The 19,100-nt window shown below is 41.5% G+C and overlaps 2 protein-coding genes across 2 annotated transcripts; one reads left to right on the forward strand and one right to left on the reverse strand.

The window, feature by feature from the left end:
• Positions 1–1,735: 1,735 nt before the first annotated feature.
• LOC140341428 (uncharacterized) lies at positions 1,736–8,589 on the reverse strand. The gene is made up of 3 exons (XM_072427203.1): positions 8,369–8,589; positions 5,905–6,554; positions 1,736–4,706 (listed from the first exon to the last, which is right to left on the reverse strand). The coding sequence occupies exons 1-3, from the start codon at positions 8,570–8,572 to the stop codon at positions 3,659–3,661; spliced, it is 1,902 nt and encodes a 633-aa protein (XP_072283304.1). The 5' UTR covers positions 8,573–8,589; the 3' UTR covers positions 1,736–3,658.
• LOC140341429 (interferon-inducible GTPase 5-like) lies at positions 8,455–18,218 on the forward strand. Its single transcript, XM_072427204.1, has 3 exons — positions 8,455–8,609; positions 14,282–14,937; positions 15,340–18,218. Exons 2-3 carry the CDS (start codon positions 14,285–14,287, stop codon positions 16,451–16,453), a joined length of 1,767 nt encoding a protein of 588 aa, XP_072283305.1. The 5' UTR covers positions 8,455–8,609; positions 14,282–14,284; the 3' UTR covers positions 16,454–18,218.
• The last annotated feature ends 882 nt before the right edge of the window (positions 18,219–19,100 follow it).

Raw genomic sequence — 19,100 nt, forward strand, 5'->3', positions numbered from 1 at the left:
CGCTGTCAGTTTTTTAATTCCGGGGCCTGTGGGACTTAAAGTACCTTACTAAAATAGCTAAAGGCTGGATAAGTGCCCTGAAATAAAATGGCTGCCTCAAGGGACCACAGAACACTGTAATAAGTCAAAATATGGCATTCTTTAAAAGCGTAACTCCAGCCATCTTTGTTGGGTACAATATTTGAGCCATTTCCCCCCACTTTCTGTTCACCATGGTTAGAAAGCTGCAGTAATAATGTCCCACCAATAGATGTCCTCAGTGTTCCAGTCCTGCAACCCCTTTTAAATTGGGGCCAAACCCACTCACCTGTCCCTCTTCCAACAGGTGCCGCCATCCTCTTCTCTTCCTTATTCGCATCTTCAGCCATCTTGATTGGCTGGGCCAGGATGACCTAAATCCTGCAGGTCAAATGTGCTTGCACACTACCCTACATCTCCTTTCCTCCATCTTTGGATTTAACCAATGGAAGGGTCTATCAGATGGGATCATGTGACACCCAAAATATAAATGCTAGACTACAATTCTCATCATCCCTGCCTTACTGTGAAAGCCATGCGTCTCTATGTGAGGCAGCACTTGTAGTCATCATAGGCACAGGAAGTAGGTGGTGAGCTATGGTACGACCTCCATAAAAAACAAGTGCACAGCTACAAAATGAATACATTTTGAATACAAAATGAAATTTAATTTATAAAATTCAGTTCAGTGATTCACACTGATCAGCATAATTGCTTTAAAAATTGACTACAGCAGCTTTGGCTGTTCCACAGTTTTAGTAGAATTTGTAGGTGGAAATAATTTATGTAGAGGCAAATTGACCTATTTTAGATGGGACCGGTAGAAAAAAAGGGGCCATTTAGGAACTGCCAGAGGGACACATTTTTGTAGGGTTCAGTCATTTTCCTGGGCTGCCGGTTGAAGCTTCCTATGGCTCTCATCGCTGTCTTCTCATCTTATACATCAGCAAATGCAACCAATCAAAATCATTGCATGCCAACATGTCCAATCAGAATGATTCTCCCGTCCACCCTGCCTGACTCACCTATAAACGTTTAATCGCAGGGCGCCGCCATATTCTTCCTCTTCTTCAAGCAGACGATCTCCAGCCATCACGATTGACCGTGCCAGGATATCGTTACTCCCATGCGGGCAGGGGGGAGTTTGTTCATCCCCGGCACTTGTAAGGGAATTGCTGGGTTTACCTGGCAGCCAAAGTTGATGCTGTGCATGCACCAGAATTCCAGAGCCATGGAGTAGCTAAGACACAATGAGCCTGATTTATTAACGCTCTCCAAGGCTGAAGAGGATACACTTTTATAAGTGAACCTGAGTGATCCTGCAAACCTGGAATGGGTTCCTTCAAAGTTATTTGCTATTTTCTAGCAAATATTTTGAATCCTGGACCAAATCCATTCCAGGTTTGCTGGATCACCCAGCTTCACTGATGAAAGTGTATCCTCTCCAGCCTTGGAGAGCTTTAACAAATTAGGCCTAATATTGCAGAAGGGATAGGCAACGTCCCTTTCTTCAATACTGACCAGCCTGACCAGGCATTTAAATATGGCCAACAAATGTCAGGGCCTCATATGGGTTCAGGGGTGAGGCTTGCACTCCGGCTTTCATCCATTCCATCATAGAATCCAACACATGATGACATTCGCTGCACATGGACGCCTTTTTTCTCAGTCACACCCCTACACATCCACATAGAATGTAATCACAGCACTCACGTCATATTTTACCAGCAGCTTCTTTATTGAGCAAATTACTATGACGAGAAACATGAAGAGAACCAGACAGCCGTGTCACAGGCGTGCTCACAACAGCGCACATCTGTTTGCTAGCGATACCCCCACCCCCTCTACAAGGACATGCTGTTGTCAAGAGACAATCTTTAATATAGAAAACACAGCGACGCATATTGAAAGAGCTGGGATCAGCATGTCACACAGGAAATCTCATAATAAAAATCTTTAGGGCCCATTTACACTTCTGGATTTAAAAAACATGCACTTTATTATACTTGTGCCTTTCTCTGTGCATCGTCAGGTGGTTTAAAGGTGGCATGTGTGCATGCAAAATGTCCTAGGTAACGCCTGCATGTGATGCTAGGGTTCCGTGATAAAAGGGGGGAGCTCGATGATGATAAATGTCCTCCAACCAGAAAATGAGGCGGGGTCTATCAGACTTGCTCCAGCTTCTAATGCATCGTGGGAAGCTCACAGTGTACAGAGAAATCAGAATAAACAATTTATTTTCAAGAGCCTCTAACAGTGCAAGAATGGAGGGAAGTCTGGGGGACAGCTTTAAATAAATATTAAGCTTAGCAGTTAATTGAGGCACATTTTTCAGATCTGGTCGCCTTCTAGTGTTTTTTGGCGATGGGTGATAAGGAGGAGAAATGCACATGAAAATGTGGCAGCGTTCATAACAATAATTTATCAGCCGGTTCATCTTTTGCCTATAAAAATATATCCTTCATTGTGACTTTTTTATATTTCCCTGAAGCCTAAGGACAGATAAATCCACATCCAGGAACAATGGCGGGCTGGAGTTTGTGCCCTCTATGTTTCACCAACCTGGTTTGTAGGTAATGGGAATCTAATAAAATGAAGCATATATCAGGTTGAAAAACAATATATAAAAGATATCACTCAGATATCATCCAAATATATCATTTGGTTTAACTATGGCATTCAAATGTGAGTTTGTACTTGCACACACCTGCTGGAAGCTGGCATTTGGCTTGCAATGGGCGTGTCAGTTCCATGTTCTGATAGGCAGGGTGTATAAACGTGAATGTAAAGCAATTGTCAGGCAGATCATACCATTTCTATCTATAGATTCCAATACTGTTGTAGCCAATAGGCTGAGGATGCCTTTTGGGAAAATAAATATGATCTTTTCCATCTGCAGTTCTCCTTCATCAATTATTCCAATCACAGGGTATTGCAGAATTATTATTTACAGGCAGAAAGTGCAAAAATATAACCATTGTCATACATGCTCAGGTGCAAATTAAAGATAAGCTGGGTCTTTATCTTACCCACACATAAAGATTTAAAGGGGTACTGCAAGCTATACCAAATCGTGTTTTCTCCACCTATCAGGGGCCATAATTATATCAAAAACCAATCAGATTTTAAGACAAGAGATTGGAAGCTTGGATAGTGTAGGCCAAGCTCCATCCATCTACTTTGTATCACAAGCCTTAATAGGAATATCCCTAACTACAATTATATAGTTTTATTTCAGGCATGCTGACCTCCTGAAGAGCTACCTTGCCTACAGGAATACTCTATTTACAGGTATTATATCCTATTCCTCTTGCTCACAGACAGGGCCTCTTCACCACCAAGAGCAACCCCTCTTGCTTTCTCCTTGCCTATAGCTTACACAAAGAGTCACTTATTCTAACAGAAATTCTACAATAGACCATGGATTTGATACATCAACATTTGTCACTATATACTTTTAGGTTGAGAAAGCAATCCGCACCCAAAAAACTGCAGATTATTTGATATATTTGAACTACCACTGGGGTGAAGGACAGCGCCATGCTTCCCACCTAGACAAAGATGCACCAAAGCATATATGTATAATGGTGTGCTAGTGCATGGACCTTCCATTAAGGAGGTCCCGGAGGGATCCCGAAGATCACACACAAGGCCAGTGGCAGAAAGCAGTCCGTTCTTTGGCCACTTTCTGATTGGTGCATCCGTGAAGCAGCACCCGCTCTGCATCTTCCGCCATCCCCCAAATGGCTTCCACCAGAAGTCGGTAGGTGCGTTCGTAGGATAATTTGGTAGGGGCCTCTTCTCCTCCTCCCCAGTGTGGGATGTAACTCCAGACCAGCTCAGATATAGAAAGGGGCTGAGATGCCATCTGCAGCAGTTGTTCTGCACTTGGGTCTTGGGCCAGGGGGCATTGAATCTCGGTGCGTAAATCCTCGGAGCTGCAGCCAGTCACTTGGGATATTAGCGTTAGCGAGTCGTCATCTAGTCCGTAGCGGGAACAGAATGATGTAAGAGCAGATAAAAGTTTGGCCAAAGCTTCAGGAAGCTCACCTTCAGATGACTTGGCGCATATGTCCAGGCAGAGGTCGTAGATGCCCATCATGAGCCTTCTTCGCTCTCTCCTTACCAACTGAACAATGATGGACGGGATGGAATGCAGAAGCCTCTCTCTGACTAACTGAGGAGCTCCCTTTTCTAAAGCTACCCTCAAACCAGGAAAATCAGTCCCATGGCGTTCTGATTTTTTCCCACCTTCCACATGCCCTTTGGTCTCCAACCTATGTTTCCTCTCTTCATCCCCACCAATCAGCATACAGTGTTTGCCAGCTGCAACCAGGGCTTCAACCAAGGTGGCACGAGAACTATTGTCCATCCCCGAGCCTACAATCAAGTAGACATCACAAGCTTCTGTCTGCAAGTTCTGTAAGTACTGCTCCACAGACATGGGTGGGGTACCTGGACCTGGAAGGGATCTAACGACAAGTCCCGAAAGTGGAGGTTCACAGAGGGCACTAAGAATCCAACCTTTATCATTGCCAGTTATACCAACCACAGCCGACACTGGAGGAGGATTGTCTATAAAGATGCTGAGGAGAGAGCAGAATTCAGACAGTCCCTCTTGATCACACTGTACTTCAAAGACCGACGCTAGTTCTTGAGTTTGAGGATCTGCTCTGTGACTACTTGGCCTGGAAACAAAAGCAGATATATTCACTTTCCAATGCAAAGAACTCACAAAAAGCAAGATAGTCCACATTACAAACCTAAAATGTTATAGCATGCTAAATTTCTTGCCACACTTTGATTTCAACATTTCCCCTGATTTCCATAGGTCTGGTCAGGCAATGGCAGCCCAAAGTCTAAGGCTACGTACACACTTCAGATGATTCTCGTCCAATAATCACCTCGGGGCTAGTATCGGATGAGAATCTGACGTGTGCACAGCGCTCGTCCGTTGTCGTTCATGGATCCGTCCACGAACGATCGTAGTACAAGAAAAGGAGAGAACACAGCGGGGTGCTGCCCCGTCGTTCTCCCCCTTCCCTCTCCACAGAGCAGAACAATGCTGTTTGTACAGCACTCGTCCAGTCTTTTGTCATTGGAAAGGATCGTGAAAGATCCTTTCCAAAAACAAATATTGAGCGTGTGTACGCAGCCTAAATCCAACTGCTGGCCAAGATCTGACACTTTTTGTATCACCTTGCAAGCAAAGGATCAGTTTCCTGCATGATGTGATATGACTCTATAATAATAGGGACTGGAGCTTTAAAGATATTACAGGTATGATTTTAAATTTCCGAGACAAGTAGGTGAAAATAATAAATGATGGGCATATGTTCCTCTATGTAAGAGATGGCAATGGTACGTGAGATCTATGTTGGAGCACATGAGATCCACGTTGGGTATTCCCTCCATAGAGTACCATGAAAAACATGGAGGAAGAAGATCTGTCCTGAACTGGTGACCATAGTTATCTAAAAAGAAGTTATAATAAAACAATACCTTCGAACAAGAAGTGCCCAAAAACCACGGCCTTGGAATGATGAAAAGAATGGCAGGACTTTCATATCTAGAATGGTAGTTTCAGCACCTGCTAACTTGCCCAAAATATTTGCCAACATATGTGAACGTGTCGGTCTGCATCGTGGGCTATGACCTTCCCACTTGAAGTCAAGGAAGTTACAAATTATGATGGTTTCACCCATTGAAGAAGCAGACTTTTTGAAATGAGCACCAAACTGCTGCTTTCAATTACCACCCCCTAGTCAATGACGAAACAATGCTTGCCGGGACCTTGCCTGCACTGAGGATTTTAGATCTGCTCTTTCCTCTAAGTTTTGGAAACAAATAGATAAACATGTCTTATGTGTGGCCCTCATCTCTCACCTTTTCCACTGAAGCAGCTCCCTCTCAATATAATCCACCATCTCCACAAAGTCAAAGTTCTGGGGTTCCAGGCAGGCGACCAAGAAAATGTGAGCACCCTGAGGCCCGCTTCCACCCAGCCGCTCTTCTGTTTTCCCCCTTAAGTCCAAAAGTGTCTGGCCTCTCCAGTAATTCTTCCCTTGCTGCCTCTTCTCTGTATGCAGAGTAAGATCAATATGGGTCTGCACCACACAATAGGGCTTCCCTAAATGTTTGAGGGCTCCTAAAAGTTGCAGGTCAAAATCGGTGATGACCTCCCCGACCGTCAATACCAGGAAGTGGACATTTTCAGGTTTAACGCCATCCAGATACGCAGTAGGAGAATCGTCAGGGTTGTACCCTGGATAGTCTAGAAGAGTTACATTGGGTAGAGAAGGGTAAGAATGGCATGCGACTTCATTGGAGCCTTCTTCTCCTCTAAAATACGAGTCCAAGAACTTAGGACCAAAGTGTTCTGTTTGGTGACAAAGAGATCGGACTAGTGTGGTTTTTCCTGATCCTCGAGGTCCGATGATGGCAATATTAAAACTCAGCGATTCTGGAGCAGCCGAGTCCAGAGCTCCAGACAAAGCTTCTGTAGCTATCTCCACTTCAGCCATGTCTACTCCTTTCTGGAAGATAAAAAGATGGTAAGGTACAGATAAATTAGAGGAACGTCTACAGGCATTAATCATATGTAGTGGGCCTGATTTATTAATCAGGCCAATGGGCCTGATTTATTAATACTCTCCAAGGCTGGAGAGGATACACTTTCATCAGTAAAGTTATTTGCTATTTGTTAGCATATGTTTTCAATCCTGGATCAGATCCATTCCAGGTTTGCTGGATCACTCAGCTTCACTAATGAAAGTGTATCCTCTCCAGCCTTGGGGAGCTTTCATATATGAGACTCAGTGCTTTAGCGTAGCCCTCTGCATTATTATCTGCAAATAACTTACATTTACTGGTTGTCATTTAACCCAATCTTTTGCGCTCCAACTTTAATGGACACATCCCACAGGGAAAAGCCACCACACAAGCCTGGTCTCACAATACTGTTGCACCAAGCGTCACCTACATATTCAGGGGTAAGGACATATTGACTGCCATCACCAAACAAGAATTAGAAGAACCCATGTGATGGTGCTCAGTCCCTTACTGGCCAATCACCAGGGATGGTTTTAGGGTGAAGCAAATTGAACAATTACCCAGGGCCCTAGCTTTCAGGAAGACAAGGAGCTGGAATGCTGTGCACTTGAGATCCCCCCTTCATATCTGCCCAGGGCACCAGTTTGTCTAAAATTGTCCTTGCCAATCACCATGCACTGGAGTTGACCCATGAGGGTAAGCAGGTCACATGCTACCCATACCTGGAAGCACTGAGTGTCTTTCTTTGCTTTTAGAGGGGTGCAGAAGCAAAGAGAAAATGAAAAAGCACAGCTAGGGGTGGAGGCAGTTATATGTATTATATGTGTTTACACTGATATAAATACACTCGGTGCTGCCTGGAAATTAGCACAGCGAAAAGGTGGATAGATCCCTGATAAAGTGTATACAAACCCAATCACTAAAACGTTACATTAGCTTTGAATTGTGCATTTGAACACAAGTCTGTAATGTTGATGTCTGCGAAGCTGCATTTAACCCGCTTTGTGTTTCCTTGGAGGCAACAGACCCCATGGAGATCCATTCACATAGCAGAAGAAGTAGGTCAAAGGCAGCTCCTGCTGTATTTTGTATCCAAACAACTGCAATTCAGTTCTGTGTTACACAAGCTCTTGAGCAAATCTTGACCAGCCCCTGTGGGCATCAGCTAAGATACCCCACCATGCCTTAGAATTTGCCCCAAACTGTCCTGGGCAGCCTGATTGGTCATCTGTAAAATATACCATTGGGTGGGTTCAAGGCTGCAATTAGAAAAGCTGCTCGGGTTTCAGGTTTACGGGGATCTCAAGGCAAGATACACAAGCCTAGGCATTGGCCATTCCAGGTAATAAAGGCCTCACCTTAGTGATTCTGCAAGCAGACAAGGCAATTGATCTTGTTATTGACATAAACAGACCGAGTTGCTTTGAATGCCTAAAAGCATTGTGTATAGTGAGATAACAAAACAAATATTTTTGGTAATATAAACATTAGAACACTGAAAAAAAACACCCAAAAACAAACAAATACAATAAATCTTCAAAGATAACAAAACCCCAAGCTGCAATCTGAATGCTATGACAACTCCTTGCTCTAATAATGAGAGGGTGAAACAGCAAAATGCAAGGGGAATTATTGTATGAGACCAGGGGCCCTATCTGCAACTGAAAAGGGCCACAATAAACCTGCAAGCAATGCTACAACAGTAGGGATGAGGAAGACATTGAGACAGCAGGATGATGATAATATTATACACACCCTGGCATGCAGCAAAGGATAGGCACAGGAGGTATATACTCGCCTGCTGAGCACAGCTGCTATACAATGCCTGGATGGGGAGAGAGAAGCAGACAGGCCTGGCCTGGGAGGAGATACAATGACACTGCAGAGAGGAGGGAGCAAAACAGGAACATGTGAGAGGAGGAGAGAAATACACAAACAGCAAATCTGTGTATGAGCTGCCTGCAGAGGAAATCTGGGCCCTAAAATCCAGGGGCCACTCCATCCATCAGGAGACCTGCTGCTGCTGCACCCTATGACCAGTGAGGAGGGGAGGGGGGGACTCTGATGTATTTGTGTACCCCACCCTGATCAGTAATAGCCCCTGCTTCTTCCTGTCTCCCCCCCCCCCATCCTTTATATTCTGCACCAGCCTGCAATAATCTCCTGTATTCTGATTTATATATATATTATCTTTTCTCCTCCACATATTATAATCTGTTATATATATATATATATATATATATATAACAGATATATCTGTTATATATAATATATTATGCTTTTCCTCTCCTGCCTGCAAGAATCTCCAGTATTCTGATTATATATATATATATATATATATATATATATTCTTTCCACATATCTGTTCCATGTTATGTATTTCTTCTGTCTGCAAGAATCTTCTGTACACTGAATACATATATATTGTTTTCACCCTTGCATGATATAATCTGTTATATGTTATGTATTTCTTCTCCTGTCTGCAGGAATCTTCTGTACACTGAATATATATATGTATATATATATATATATATATATATATATATATATATATATTGTTTTCACCCTTGCATGATATAATCTGTTATATGTTATGTATTTCTTCTCCTGCATGCAAGAATCTTCTGTAGGCTGATTAGAATGTTAGATCTATCCTTTTCTCCTCCACATTCTATAATCTGTTATATTTCATGTAATTGTGCACCCGACCTATAACACCCGTCTGTACAGTGCTCTGATTACAATGTTATTTTCCATTTCCTCCATTGCATCTAGTAATCTGAAATGTTTATTTATTAACTTTATGTATTCCTCCACCCAGCCTTTACGCAGATTATCCCCATGTTCGTCCACTTTCTATTTTTTTATATTTATATTCATTACTAGGATATCAATCCTGCACAAGCCTGTATTAATCCCTATATTGTAATTACAGCGGTATAAATTCATCCTTAATGCTCTGTATTTCATATTCTTATAGCTTTATTCATTACTCTAATGCAGGGTTCTCAACCAGGGTTCCTCCATAGGTTCACCAGGGGTTCTTTGAGCAATTATGATCTCTCAGTTTAGGTGACCCCAATGGTCTTTTTGTCTATCTGTAAGGGTAACATTTTTCCCAATGGCCAGCAATGTAAGAGGCATTCTTCCTACTGAACGCCTCACTAATATACTGTGAGCTATGGATATAGTAATTATAGAAGGGGTTCCCAAAGACCTGAAATTATTTTAAGGGTTCCCCCATGTTAAGAAGTTAAGAAATTTTTGTTCTGCACACAGCCTGTAATAATCTCCTGTACACTGTCATAACATTGTATTGCAAATGTTTTTATTTCTACCATGCATGCTATAATCTGATATATTTTTTATACTCCTGAACCCAGCCTGTATTTTCTCCTATATTCCTTTTATAGTATTATATATGTCCATTTTTTCTAATGCATCCCATAATCAGATATTTCCTGCAATCCAATCTGTAATTTACTCCTGTACTTTTATTGTACATTATTTTATAATATACAGGTTATGCATGCACATTTCTTCCTTTTTTTCTATCTTTACAATCAAAACTTTTACAGTATGATATATGTCTCTTTCTCTATACTCTAACCCTTTATACATAATAATTTATATATTATATTATATATATTCCTGTAATCCTGCGCCTGGCCTTTAATCCTCCCCTGTACCCTGATTACAATGTTATATATGCACATTTTTTCCTCTGCACCCAACACTTTTACAATATGATATATTTCTTTTTCATCCTCCATATCCCATAATATATTTTCCATAACCCTGCTCCTGCCCTTTAATCCTCCCCTGTACCCTGATTACAATGTTATATATACACATTTCTTACTCTGCATATCCCACAATTGTACATTAGGAAATATGTCTCTTTCATCCTATAAAACCCATTTTATGTCCTGTAATTCTCTCATATATGTATATTTCCTTTCTCATATCTATTATACCCATTAATCTATGTCATGTAATCCTGCACCCAGCTTGTAATGATCTGGATTCTAATTCATTCTATATGCTTATTTTCTCCATGGGACCCTGTAATCTCATTTCTATATCTATTACTCTGATACAGTAATTCTCAACCTTTTGCACAAGGGGGAAACCCTTGAAATAATTTTCAGGTCTTTAGGGAACCCCTTCTATAATTACTATATCCACAGCTCACAGGACCCTGGATAAGCAGCATTACTGTTATATTTCATATAATTCCTGCATCTAGTTTGTAATAATATAGAGAAGCCATTCTCAGCTAAGGTTCCTCCAGAGGTTTCTAGAAGTTCCTTGAACTGTGGCTGACTGACCCCCCATTTGATGATATCTGCATAGTTCTGGAGCCAACCCCACTTAGTAGAGTCAGCTACATGATGTTATTACATCTAATAATGTATTCATAAGTACTGAGAATATAAAAGAAGTATGCCAGTTCACCCCCCTTAATGTAGGTATTTAGTTGGCTATAAAGGTGGTATTGTATCCACCACTATAAGGGGGAACTCTTTCTACTCATGCTTTTTCCCCTCTAATAAATTGGTTTTAGCAGAGGTTCCTAAAATTATTCAAATGGATCCTCAGTGGAGAAAGACTGCTCTATACATTGATTATGGTTTTGTATATTCACTGTTACTTGTTCTGCATTCTATAGTTTCATATCTATATGCATTATTTGAATATTGGGTCTGACGTATTAAAGCTCTCCAAGAAGATAGACCAATATGGCAAACCTGAAACAGACCTGTGGTCAAGGATTGAAAACATTTGCCAACATGATTTTTAGGAAATCCTTTTCAGATTTGTTGGATCACCCAGGTTCTCCCATGATAGTCTCTCTTCTCTGGTCTTGGAGAGCTTTAATACATCAGGCCTATTGCATGTAATTTGGATGTTTTTTAGGCTCTGATTACCGACCTATGTATGATCCATAACCTCACATATGTACATATTACTCTGATATATTTGATATAACCCTGTACCCAGCCGGTAATATTTTCTCTGATTACACTATGGAGCATAAATCCCTTTCCATCTCAGCTGCTCAGATCACAAATATATATACTGTAGATGGCTCTGATTATTTAAGTGATCCCGGCCTATTATGATTGCACATACTGATTACTCTGCAGTGTTATGTAACAAGCTTGTATATGAATTTTTCATTCCCCACAATCTAATATTACCCTGATTTAGTTCCCGATATCCCTGCATCCATCCTGTGATATTCTCCTGTATTCTGATTAGTATTGCATATGTTCCATTTCTGCCCTTCAGCCCATAATAATAGTACAACATACTATATTATAATACATTTTATATATATAAAGAGGTCTATGTGTTTCAATGCCAATAATTGATTCTCCACTAGGGAATGTTCCAGTGAAAGTCAGATAAATAGACTCCTAGATTTATTGCATTGCTAACTATAGATACTTGCTTTGAAACTCATACTACAGATCTCTTTATAATTTTTTTTCAGGGCTTTTACCCAGGATTGGGATTTGTTCTAATTGGATGCTACTGGAAAAATCTATTACAGTTGGGTGACATTGGGTGGTTATAGAAGAAAAAAAGATCCTTTGTGTTAATATATATTGATTTCTCTGTGCAAATCCTGCAAAGGGTGACAGGTGAAGAGCCAGACCTTTAATAATTCAGGCCCCCATTATGTACACAATGATCAGGTTTATATCATATAACGACATCCCGCACCCTTTCATTAAAGTGTGTATGTAAGGGAAACATAAACTTTAGCTTTTGACAGAGTAGGAAAGGGTTAAACGCCCAATCAGATTTTTTTGTATAACTGTCTGTGCCTAGCTGGGGAAATTTTTTCACATCCTGAAGAAAATTCTCATCATAGTTGATTCTGGAACAATTTCCCCCACTGGATGATTTTTGCTTTTCCACTTGTTCTGGAATGTAGAGAACGTTTCAGCACTCTGCTGACACTAGGCAGACTACCGATAGGTGCCCAGTGGATAGGGTGACAGTCATTTTGGTGTCACCCCCCTCTGATTGTGTTAACCAATACAGACCACAACCCACTGGTGGTGCCACTGGACAAAGGCGCTAGAAGGCAAAAAACAACATAAAATACATTGACACGGTTTCTAATGCTTCCTTAATAATAATAATAATAATAATAAAACAGTATTTATATAGTGCTAACATATTATGCAGGGGTTGCAAATGACAGACCCAGACAGTAAAACAGGAAGAGAAGAGGACCCTGACCCGAAGAGTTAACAATCTAAGAGGTGGGGAAGCAGCATACAATAGGAGGGGGGATATGGAATGGTGGGTAAGTAGTGAGGGTTTCTAGACAGAAAAGATGGGTTTTAAGGGCTCTTTCAAAGGAGCAGAAAGTAGGAGCAAGCCGAATAGGATGGGGACAACCATTCCAGAGAGTCGGGGCTGCTCTTGAAAAGTCGTGGAGCGGTGCGTGTGATGAGGTTATGAGTGAGGATGTCATTAGTAGATCATCGGAGGAGCGAAGGGGAGTATTTTTCTATCAGGCCAGAAAGGTAAGTGGGACAAGAACTGTGGAGGGATTTGAAGGCAAAGCACAGGAGCATGAATTTGATTCTAAGGTGAAATGGAAGCCAACGAGAACTACAAAGAGATGCAGAAGAAGAGGAGCGGTAGAAGGCTGTGTATCAGATAGGTAGGTAGGTGGGAAGGATGGATGAGTCTGGCTGCAGCATTCATAATAGACTGTAGAGGAAAGAGTCGAGTTAGTGGAATACCAGAGAGAAGGAGGTTACAGTAGTCCAAACGAGAGATGATAAGAGCGCGTACAAGGAGTTTGGTGGTCTCTCTAATAAGAATGACACATGAAAAATAAAGCCTGGCCTTTTCCAACTTTATAGATCTAAAACAAAAAAAAATTGTCTGCTTGAGCTGCTATCCTGTAAGATGCACCAAAACATTCCAGAAAAGAGAATACAGAATGCAGGAACCATTTAGTGGAGATGATTACCCAGCAGGCAGGTATACTCAAAACGACCATTGGTACCAATAGGAAATACTAAAAAAATCATAAGGTTATGGCATTTATTTTTTTGCTTTGCTTTTTGCTTTGCTTGCCAGAATCCTGGGATTTGTCCAAGTCTGGACAGAATATTATAGAATATACAAGTGCTTCTGATTTCTTTCATAGACCGTACAGACTATTAGCCAAAACCTCAGGGGATTCTGAGCCTATTGAGCTCTACCAGTCATGAAACACAGCTTGTGTAAGACAGGGCTGGAAAAATCCCTCAAGAAGGTGACAAAAGGAGCAAATTGCTGTTTTTATTTACCTTCCATGGTATGTTATTCACATGACATTCACAATGATATTGGTTTACTAGTTTCATTTTATGGTAGAGCTTTCAATGGATGCAGATGTTACTACTGATTACTGGTTACTGTTTTGGTTACTGGTTACTGATTTCTGGAAAGAAAATATACTCCTTGCCAAATGAATCCTAGCAGCCATATAGGAGGTTTGTTCACCAGTGGACGGGATAAGCGAATATTGTGCAAAATCAACACATGTATATTCCATTTTAGTCTTCGGAACACATACCTATTAGCTTCCTAATGGCTTTTACAGTGGACTGACTACTTAATGAGTTGCTTTGTCCAGACTTGCTGCAGTGTGTTTTAATTCCAAAATATTGTTTTTTTGAACTTTTTTCCGCAGGTTATGGAAACTTTCACTGAGCTCAGCCTTACAGAACACGAAGTGGAGATAGTCGTGGCTAACAGAGAAGAATCTGATGATCCTGATGGCTCTCCTCCTGAAGATTGCTGGGACTTTTCAGTGGCGGTTGCCGGTGGTCCTGGTGTGGGCAAAACAGTCTTGATACAGGCTCTTCTTGGCTTCAATGAGAATGGTCAACATTCAAGAGCAGCTTTTCTGCATCCTACCAAACCTGATGGACCGTTACTGTACCTTCATCCTTCCCACCCGGGTCTGACTCTCTGGGAGCTTCCTCTAGAAGATGGCTCTCCTGAAAAGTGGATCTCCGAAGCAGACCTTCTTCTTCTGGTTACCGATAGGCAATTCTCACAAGCTCATGTCGATCTGGCTAGCAGTGCTTTGAACCAGGGCAAAAAGCTTTGTCTTGTACGCACAAAAGTGGATTGCAACTTGCATACCCTGAAGAGGAGGATGAAGGAAGAATACAATCGGGTGGAAGTGTTGTCTGCATTACGAATGATCACCATACAGCCATTCAGCAAAATGAACAGGGAAGAGGCTTCACCATTGTTCTTGGTGTCAGGTTTTGAGCAAAATAAACTGGACATATCAAAGCTGAAGGCAGAGGTTGAAAAGACATCAAGAGAGTGTGGCAGGTAAGAAGCTGTTTAGCTACATTTTAAATCTGAATTTACAATTAAATCACACGTCAAAGGTCAAACAAACATGCCCTACAGATCAATTTTTGCCTGATATAGGCTTTACCATTGATTACTTACAATAAACAATCAACATTAAAGGTCATTTTTTTAAGTTTCCTTGTGCTTTGTCCACTTTAATGCCAGCAGCAATCCTTTTCATACATTCATGACCCCACCACTTTAGGGAAGCAAAGTGACAACCACAATTCTATGGTAAGCAAGTGTCTCCAAAACTCTTCTTGGTATTGTATTACATTTTGTAAATTGTATTACATTTTTCCAGTTTGCCCCATGTATCGCCTGGAAAATTTAAAAAAAACACCCTACTAATCTCCATCAACATTCTTTTCCCCACAGACCCCTTTGTCTTGCCCAGCAAGGGTATGAAGTAATTGGCTATGAAGAAATAGCAGAGTTGCAGTCTGCGTTGGAGAGAGGAGGGATTTCAGAGATGGTTAGGTTCATCCAAAGCAGCCTGGACTCTCTGCTGGACACTAGATTTGAACTTGCCATGATGGGTGGTAACCCTGCTTTCCGTCACTCAATTTTAAACACCCTTCGGGGACTGATTGATAGAGAAGATGGAGCAGCTCATGGTGGAAACCCCGAAAACCCTATAGAATATCCTTGTCTTAAATACCCCAAGGCCAGCCTGTGGGACCTCCCCGGGATGGAGAGTTTGGAGTCACAGCCGAAGAAATACCTAGAAAGTGTTCACATGAACCACTATGACTTCATTCTTCTGTTCCTTACACCATGGCAAGAGGCTTCAAGTAGTTACAAATCCTTAGTTCTTGAGCTGAAGAAGGAAGGAAGGAAAAGTGCTTTTGTCCAGGACTGTGGGGAAGATGATAGCCAGCAAGGAGCAAAGGATAGTGATGTTTTTGTCCTGTCTCCTGATGAAATTCCTGGTCCTGAATTCCATAGGTTTTTAGGTTTTCTGGAGAAGAAGCTCTCCAGCCAGAAGTTTCGGGCTTTCATGCTTTCACTTCCAAACCTCTCTGCAGAAGTAATTCAGAAAAAAATGGAGGCGCTTTCCCAAGAAGTATGGAAAGTGGCTTTGCTGTCCAGCCTGGTGGCTAGCGTACCGGTCCCTGGAGTGGCAGTTGCATGTGATCTATCTTTACTGACTGCACGCCTGGACACTTATCGTCAAGAATTGGGCCTAGACGCTGATTCTTTAGCTATTTTGTCTCATAAGTCAGGGGTTCCAGTGCCCAAACTAATGTTAGAGATTCAGAGCCCCGCTGGGAAAGGAGTGACAAGGGAGCTTGTTGGGAAAATGCTTGGCTCTTCCACAGGTATTGGGTTGGAAGTTGCAGGAGTTTTCTTGCACAGATTCCCTCTGTTGGGCCCTTTGGCCACTGGAGGAATAGCTTTCCATGCCAGTTACTTAGTACTTACCCGCTGCTTGAAGGCCATGTCAGAAGATGCCCAGCGGGTACTTGCCAGAGCACAATCATCTGCTTAGTTTATTGAAACTTTAGTCCACTCAAAAGTGATACTTTGGGTTTTTTGAATCCAGCATACTCTAACAACATCTGCTCCTGTCTATATTTGTGTGTTCCAGCTCCTATATAATGTAAAACATATAGCAAGAAAGTAGGGAGTCCTCATATTAGGTGCAGCAAATGTGTAAAACCAACATCCAAACCAATGAAGTATCCAAGAAATTATAGTGGTTTAAATCCCCAGTAATAAAATCCAAAAGATTCGTTTTGGATGGGCTGGCTGAGTGTCTGGAGTGGGGCAAGGTGTGATTATTCCTCACTGTGCTTCACTCCTATCTAAGGGCTAGTACATACAGGCAGATTTTGTGTTCAGTAGACCAATCTGATAATTTAAACATGTTCTAGAATACTGCTGACATGTGTACAATATTTCGCTCTTCTGATCTGCTGTTATGTAGCCAACCTAAGAGTTCAAAAATAAATCTTTCATCACTTCATGCTGCCTAAATAATTTTTTCAGCTGAGCTGCTCATATCACCGGCATTGAGTTGGCTGGACAATCCACCAGAAGATGCCCACTGTACTCTGGTTGTCTGTTGCATTCTCCATAGTAATATATGAAGAACATTGCTTATCAAAGCCATAAAATTGGTTGATCGGGGTTGAGCTCTGCCCAACTTTACCCAACACAGACTGAAGGGTATAAGTCAGAGTTGCTATTTGTTGCATTTATGAAAAGCATTGCTCATATATACAGTCAGTATTGCTGCTAATACCATCTGTCTTAATTTTGGGGTCTATAATGTGTATTCAAAGTGCAATACCACCATTCAGACAATATCTGAATTTTGGTACAGTGAAATTTGTATGACTGCACATTGGCCTTGATGGCACTGACATTGGGCACCACCAACACCACCTTGCTCTACAATTATATTTGACATAGCTGATCTCCTAAAGAGTAATTGCAGGGAACAATGAAAAGCAATTAGGGTATTGATTGATTCTTTAGCTGGGGCCCAAAATATTTCTTCAGTTTCTTTGATTTAAATTTTTTATGACCCATAGTGGCAATACCCAGAGAACCTCCCTTAGGGGTGTATTTTCCAAAATTCTACCTTTTCTCAGCTTCCTCTTTTACTAATCACATTTAAATTTCCAGGGTAATATTTATTCTGACTTTTGTCAGAGTGCTGTATATTTATTTTTATTATATTATTAGGTTTTCAGACAAGGAGTAGCCTGAACGAGGTGTGGTTGAGAATCATTTTCCCGCATAGCTAACGGGTGTACTTAGATTACTAGATTGCTGACCATAAAGGGAGTTGGGGGTGGATTGCGGCACAAAAGTAATGTCTGGATGGAAAGAAGAAGTTCCGAGCACTGAGGTGTAAATTTTAAGTGGGTTTTGGTTGGTTATATAGCCAGCCAGCATCTTAGTGACTCCAGCGGCCCGTAGTTTGAGTCCCTTCGCACAGGGCCGTGGTAAAGGTGTCTGTATCTGGCAGCTGGATTCATTGGTTGCTTCTTCTTTATTACTTATTTATCAACATAAAGTAAACTTGATTTGCCTGTTAAGGGCCCAAAAATGGTTCACTTAACTGCCTCCCTCCACCGTGCAGCACAGACTCGCCTTTCCTTCCATATAACACAGCACTGTCTATTTTAATGGGTCTGACAAGCCCATTATGTGTTAACTTATTTATGTATGCAATATCTATAGTAAAATGAAATTGCAAGCTGTGTAAATGTTAAAGCTAATAAACCTGAAAATGATACAAGAAATCGTTTTTTTTTTTTTGTTTTCTTCGAAGTCCAGATTAGAATACATAATTATGCTGTGGATCATTTAGTTTAAAGAGAACCAGTCACCAAAAACCTGGACCCAAAATCCCCTGACCTCTTATCTTGACAGAACACCTAACCTTCCCTCAACACAAAACAAAATCTGACCCCTAATATGAAACACATTCATGTCCACTTCAGCACTCCAATGTCCACAACTCCAATGCTCCACCAGATATTACGGGTTCAATGTCTTCGCCCATATTGATTGGTCAGGCCGGTATTATGTAGCTCCTGTGCATGATTAATATTGTACAGTCAGGGACACATATCTTACAAGGCCACCAAGGCTATAGCCTGGGGTGCAATGCCCACTGGGGTGGCATTTCCACCAGCTCTTATGCAGCTTTTGTCTGCTATCATCATGGACCTCTACAAACCAATGTAGCCATGCCCTCTCACAGTCCATTGCTTTCAATGCCCTGGCCATATGCCCTGGATTTTATCAAAAGGAGGAAATAGAGCATCCAGCCATCTTCAAACCCGTGGGAGGTGCAGAAAAAATACAAAAAAGCCTCAAATTCCTGCTGCAGGGCTGTGCTCAATCCCACAGGTAGCTATCTGGCCCAGGGGTGAAGGAAGCATAAATCCGGCTCTGTACAGTGAGAGCATTGTTACACAGAAAAGGGTTTATGGAAGGATTGTCAGGATGAAATAAAGGGGAAAAAATCCTGAAAATAGAAAACTTGCAACCACTACATTTCAGGACTGGTAAGCTGCAATATATTACAGTGTTGTACTTGGGTTTAGATATACAAATCTAACAGTGAAGGCAAAAAAAGACTGTAGAGGAATTTGAAGATAAACCTATACCCACCCAGG

Source organism: Pyxicephalus adspersus, chromosome 11 (genome assembly GCF_032062135.1).
Source record: "Pyxicephalus adspersus chromosome 11, UCB_Pads_2.0, whole genome shotgun sequence".
Lineage (NCBI taxonomy): Eukaryota > Metazoa > Chordata > Amphibia > Anura > Pyxicephalidae > Pyxicephalus > Pyxicephalus adspersus.

Coding starts and splice junctions, on each gene's coding strand:
- LOC140341429 (XM_072427204.1), top strand. CDS start 14,285: ATGGAAACTTTCACTGAGCTCAGCCTTACAGAACACGAAGTGGAGATA. Junction 14,938..15,339: donor ACATCAAGAGAGTGTGGCAG/GTAAGAAGCTGT, acceptor TTTTCCCCACAG/ACCCCTTTGTCTTGCCCAGC.
- LOC140341428 (XM_072427203.1), bottom strand. CDS start 8,572: ATGGAGTGGCCCCTGGATTTTAGGGCCCAGATTTCCTCTGCAGGCAGC. Junction 6,555..8,368: donor ATAGCAGCTGTGCTCAGCAG/GCGAGTATATAC, acceptor TTTATCTTCCAG/AAAGGAGTAGACATGGCTGA. Junction 4,707..5,904: donor GAGCTGCTTCAGTGGAAAAG/GTGAGAGATGAG, acceptor TTTTGTTTCCAG/GCCAAGTAGTCACAGAGCAG.